Source organism: Trachypithecus francoisi, unplaced genomic scaffold, assembly GCF_009764315.1.
Source record: "Trachypithecus francoisi isolate TF-2019V2 unplaced genomic scaffold, Tfra_2.0 Lachesis_group1, whole genome shotgun sequence".
NCBI classification, from domain to species: domain Eukaryota; kingdom Metazoa; phylum Chordata; class Mammalia; order Primates; family Cercopithecidae; genus Trachypithecus; species Trachypithecus francoisi.
In genome coordinates this window covers 137,964,422-137,970,421 of record NW_022681454.1, presented here as the reverse complement: position 1 = coordinate 137,970,421, position 6,000 = coordinate 137,964,422, and the positions used below count along the sequence as shown (strand labels likewise).

General features: G+C 45.6%; 1 protein-coding gene across 1 annotated transcript in view; it reads left to right on the top strand.

Moving 5' to 3' along the window:
- Positions 1–450: 450 nt before the first annotated feature.
- RNF150 (ring finger protein 150) overlaps positions 451–6,000 on the top strand; it is a 282,044-nt gene continuing 276,494 nt past the window's right edge. The window contains 2 exon segments of the mRNA XM_033215333.1: positions 451–858; positions 861–977. Coding sequence (XP_033071224.1) covers positions 489–858; positions 861–977 — 487 coding nt within the window. The 5' untranslated portion in view covers positions 451–488.

The window sequence follows — 6,000 nt, the reverse complement described above, 5'->3', positions numbered from 1 at the left end:
AGCGGCTGTCGCGGCTGCAGCCGGACCCGCGCGCCTCCGCGCTCAGTGGCGGCGGCCAGGACACCCGCGGCAGCACTCCGCACCGCAGCACCCCAGACTACGAGCAACCGTGACCGCCCCCGCCACTCTGCAAGTTCCTGGGCCCCCGGCCACCCTTATGAGAGAAAGCGAAGCCGGGCGAAGGAGCAGGACGCTCGGCAGCAGGACTCCTCTGCAAGCCCCGCGGGCCTTCTGTTCCCGCGTCCCCGGGCGCCCAAGAAGCAAAATGCAACTGCCGCGCTACGGCTGAGAGGGGAAGGGGCCAGCGCCATCCGCTCGCCCGGAATCCGGTCCCCGCGGCGGCTGCGCGTCCCGGCTGCGGCCCCTCGGGCCCGGGAGTGAGCAGCAGCAGGAGGAGAGGCGGCCGGCCCGGGGTTGGCCGGGGCTGGGGAGGAGGGACGGGGCGGAGGGAGGGCGCGGGGGCGGGGAGGGGGCCCCGGCGGATAAAGATGGCAATGTCTCTCATCCAAGCGTGCTGCAGTCTGGCTCTCTCAACATGGCTGCTTTCCTTTTGTTTCGTGCATCTGCTCTGCCTGGACTTTACAGTGGCCGAGAAAGAGGAATGGTACACCGCCTTCGTGAACATCACCTACGCGGAGCCCGCGCCGGACCCCGGGGCCGGGGCGGCGGGCGGCGGCGGCGGCGGCGCGGAGGTGCACACGGAGAAGACGGAGTGCGGGCGCTACGGGGAGCACTCGCCTAAGCAGGACGCCCGCGGGGAGGTGGTCATGGCCAGCTCGGCCCACGACCGCTTGGCCTGCGACCCCAACACCAAGTTCCCCGCCCCGACCCACGGCAAGAACTGGATAGCCCTCATCCCCAAGGCAACTGCACGTACAGGGATAAGATCCGGAACGCGTTCCTGCAGAACGCCTCCGCGGTGGTCATCTTCAATGTGGGCTCCAACACCAACGAGACCATCACCATGCCCCACGCGGGTGAGTGTCCCAGCTGGCGCGGGGGAGGGGAGTCGGCGGGGACGGAGATGCCTAGAGGGATCCAGCGTCTGCCTCCAGGCTCCTTCTGGGAAGTCCGTGCGGCGCGGAAACCGTGTCTGGGTTCCCTGGACCGATTAAGTTTTGCTCCGCGGCACTTGGGGGGCTTACAAAGAGGAGAAGAACTGTATTGGGGAGGGGAGAGGCTGCCAGAGAGCTTGGCATAGCGCCACTTGGACAAGGGTTCAACGTGGCGGGCTAACTTTTCCGAGGGGGCCCTGGAAGGTGGGGTTTGGAGGGCAGGGCTCCTATACTGTTCTAGGTTAGTGACCGGCCAAGCACCTGTTTGGAACAAGCAGATCTGATAACACAGCACCGCTCTTGGGTCTGTGCATCAGGTATACCCTGATGCAGGCGTCCCTGTATAGCAAGAGAGGAGTAGGGTTACCTGCTGGCAGCTCACCACCGCGAACTTGCTCTTGAGTTTTCATCTCTTCGTGGGAGAGTTTCCCCTTCTGGGTTTACGCACTGCATTAACCATATTAAAAGTACTATGCTCTGCCAGGCTGTCATCCAGAGAAACTGACAGGTGGCCACGATGGTAAATAACAACAATCCTTAACAAGCCAAGAAGAGTGTGATGGTCCTAAAGTTATAATTACTTTTCTAATTATTGCATTATCCTTTGCCTGATTGGGAGGTTAAATATGCTGAAGGTTTTCTTTCTGGCTAGAATGTTTCAGCCAGAGGATTTCAGACTAGAGAGAGTAAGCTTTTGTTAATGATCGCAGGTACCAGGACTAGAAATGCATTACTGTCCCAAAACTCAATACCGTATATGCCTGACATAAGCAATGTTTCCCTGTAGGAACACCCTCCCCCCAAAAAAGCCATCCCCAGGCTTGTTAACATAAGTCCATAAGCCACTAGTTTTAGCAGGCTAGCCTCCTTATGTCAGGGCTTGCTACTTGTATTTGTGTGCCTGAGAAGTGGGCCCTCCTTCCCCACAGGGGTTTCTGGGCCAAGACTGTGGCATCCAGTGCCTGGAAGGAGGGGAGAAAAATGACAGATGCATTTTCTGAGTGTAGTCTCCTAATCAAAACATTATTTTCTTTAAAACCCGGATTTGAATAAATAGTTACGCTGCTGAAATGGAACACCAAGCTCTGGCTACATTTGCAGGGGTGCTCTCTTTGGGGACAAGTTTCCATTCCGAGAGCTCATGTCACCTATTAGTGAAATATTCAGTTGGTTTGCTTCCAGTAATCAACACCAGCTGTTTTAGTCAGGGAACTTTGTCAACCTTAACACAAACAGGTGGGGAGAAGAAATGTTCCGCCCTTCTAAAACACAGGCCAGAAAAATGCAGTGTGTTGATTAATGAAGAGGAGAGGCAGTTACTTAGAAAAGTTACAATACAGCACTTTAAGAATACTCGATATATTTTCTTGAACTCGACAGTTTTCTAAGGGAAAAGATTGTACTCTAACCTTGAGTCATAAGAGCACTACTGAAACTTTGATATTCAAGGATGTTAAGGACTGTGGAAAGCACTTTAAGTCATGTAAAGTATCTTTAGATAAACATGTTACTTAATATTTAAAACCTCAATGGAGGAGGGGTGAAGGAGGCTTTGTTGTTGTTGTTGTTTAAACTCCAAGGAGATTGTTAGCTGGCTGTGAGATTCTTTAATTGTTTCTCTGTGCATGTGCATGAAATCTTAAATTCAACTTTGAACATAAAGTAAGAGGCATCATTTGTTCCTGTCTAAAAAGGTTCTCTAAAACTGCCAACACATTGAATCAATTAATGGCTTGCTTATTTTTAAAGAAAGCACTAAGCAGATTTCCCACACAAATGATGCTTGATTAAGACAGTGGGAGTAGAAAGTTTAGTAATACTGTAGTTTGAACATTAAAGGCAAAACAAATTGGAAATTGTCTATTATCTAATTGTTCTGTTTCCAAAAATGTATTCATGCTATATCTGCCAATAGCCAGGAAACTCCAAATTATCTTCTGACATTTTGCCACATTAGGAGACTCTGTGTTCACTTTAGTCAGAGGCTAGCATTGATTTCTGCTAGAGTGTCATTATGAGCAGATACATGACAGGGTAGCATGGCAAACCCTTGACTATACTCTGAAATTCTTCTGCCTAAATCTCAAACACCGCCAGCACTGGTCTGGATGTCAGTGCCTTCCATGTAGTCCAGATCTTGAAAGCTTTACTTTTTCTAGTTACATTTGAGGTCAGATTTCTAAATTCAGTTTGAGAAACTGCACATTTTAGGTGCTAATCAAATATTTTTGTTTTGTGAACTTGGTATACAATACCAGAGAATCTTTGTATTTGAACTTTTAAATTCAGTTTTCAAAAAGTTTTAAAAAATGCAAAAGCTGATGATATATCTGTCACCTTTGCTGTAGATCCTTTATTTTTGGAACTGATAGATTTCAGGTGAGGAGAAGGTCAGTATTTAGTGTTATGCAACCTATCGTTTAACATCTGTGCATTTGCATATCTTGAAATTCAATTAAATAGAAATTGTTTTCTCCTTTTCATATACGTTTTCTGTTTTTTTCTTTTCCTGCTTAAATAATTTTGATTTTCTGCCACTTACGTAACTATGACTTCTCATTTAAAAAGACACCACTTCTTCTGGGATAGACCAGTAGTTTTGCTTTATAACAAGTCACTTTCCTCCCCAGTATAACAGCTTTATTGAAATATAAACATACTCTGCAGTTCACTCATTTGAAGAATATATTTCAGTGGCTTTTAGTGTATTGACTGAGTTGTGCAGCCATCATCACTATCTAGTTCTAATAAGAAACCCGTGTATTTCCGCATTATTCCCCAACTCCCCATTATTCCCCAACTCCCAGCCCTAGGCTAATCTACATTCTGTCTTTATGTATTTAAATGCCTCTTTTGTACCTTTCATATAAAGGGAATCATGTAATATGTGGACTTCTGTGATTGGCCCCTTTGATTTAGCATAATCTTTCTAAGGTTCATTAAGGTTGTAGCATGCGTCAGTACTTAAACCCTTTTTGTTGCCAAATAATATTTCATTGTATGGACATATCACATTTTGTGTATCTGTTCATCAAGTGATGGAAAATTACATTGTTTCTACTTTTTTATTGTTACAAAAATAGTGCTATGAACATTCATGTACAAATTTTTGTGTGGACATTTATCTTGTTTATATACATTTATCTTGTTTATATATCTTGTTTATACCTAGGAGTAAGTAGAACTTCTGAGTCATATGGCAACTCTATAATTTAATCATTTGAGGACCTTCTAGACTGTTTTCCAAAGCAGCTGCATCATTTCGCATTCCCACCAGCAGTGTTTGAGGGTTCCAGTTTCTCCACAGCCTCATCAACATTTGTTACTATCTTTTTTATTTTGTCCATTCAGGTGGATGTGAAGTGGTATCTTCATTTTGTTTTAAAGTTTCATTTCCCTGATGACTAATTGTCACCTTTTTTTTTTTTTTTTTTTTTGAGACGGAGCCTATGTCTGTTGCCCAGGCTGGAGTGCAGTGGTGCAATCTCGACTCACTGCAACCTCTGCCTCCCGGGTTCACTCCATTCTCCTGCCGAGTAGCTGGGACTACAGGCGCCCGCCTCAATGCCCGGCTAATTTTTTGTGTTTTTGGTAGAGATGGGGTTTCACCGGGTTAGCCAGGATGGTCTCGATCTCCTGATCTTGTGATCCGCCCACCTCAGCCTCCCAAAGTGCTAGGATTACAGGCGTGAGCCACTGCGCCCGGCCTAATTGTTACTTTTTAACATATTCTTAATTCTTCTGCTTTTCATTTTATTCCCTTTCCCCTTATGCCCACCATTATTTATTCTTTTCCAGACTTTCAGCTCATACACTTTTATCCTAGAGAAGAGAGTGATTAATAGAGAAAATCTGCTTCTCTCACTTTTTTTAAAAAGTCTATGGACCAGAGATTTATATGTCCCCTATTAAGGGACATAAGGCTATATCTTTAGTGCAAGAGCACCAAGAAGGCCATAGCAAAAAGCTATAGAGAAATGCATCTTCCAACTAGTAAAAGCCCCAGAAGTGAACTTTCATGTATAGGCAAAGTCTGTGAGACCCAAATTACCTCCTCAAAGCTGGGCTGATGCCTGCCTGTGAAGCTTCTTTCAGTGTATCCTAAGGAAATTGAAGATATCAGAAATTTCCACAGGCAGTTTAGGGCGCTGCCTCTAGAAATAATTAGGAGTGTAGCCTCTAGAGCCAACCACTTGGATTTGTGTCCTGGTGGCACTACTTTCTCACTGTGTATCTCTGTGCAATTTAGCCCCTCAGGTCTTGGGTTTCCTTATCTGTGAAGTGGAGGATAACACCATCTACCTCAATTGCTTGTTATGTGAGTTAGATGGATTAATGCATGTACAGTGCTTAAATCTGTGGCTGGCACAAAACTGTAAAAAAATGTTAACCATTCTAAGCATTGGACTCAGTGACACACAGTGACATGCAGGAGCTACAGACTGGATCATCATACCTCTGAGGCTTGCTGAGTTCCTGGCAGCCTTGGGAAAGAACTCCTTATTTACCCTTTCATACTGAAGAGGCCAGAGCAGTAGTGCCAATTTTTTTGTGGCTCAGTGAGTTGAAACAGGGTGTTCCAGCTCCCTCTGATTGATGAACATTTAAGATTCTCCTATTGCATTTGTACTTTCTTTTGATTTAAATTGAAATTTCATCGTAGCAAGGGCGTGTGTGATAAAAATGGTAGTCTGTATGCAAGCTGTTTGTGACTGAGTGGCGATGAGGTAATGGTGTGGTTTTTTTTTTTCTTTTTTAAAGTGTGTGTTTGATATCTTTCTGTTTGTCTATTGCTAGTAAATAGTCAACAGGAAATTAAACATCTAGCTGTCTAGGAAGAACTTTTGTGAGACTAGGTCCCTAAGAGCAACTTGGAGATGGAGGAAGGGAGGCAATGGTTGCAGTAACTCTGGAGAACATGCTCGACTCTTGGAAAGGAGGAGCC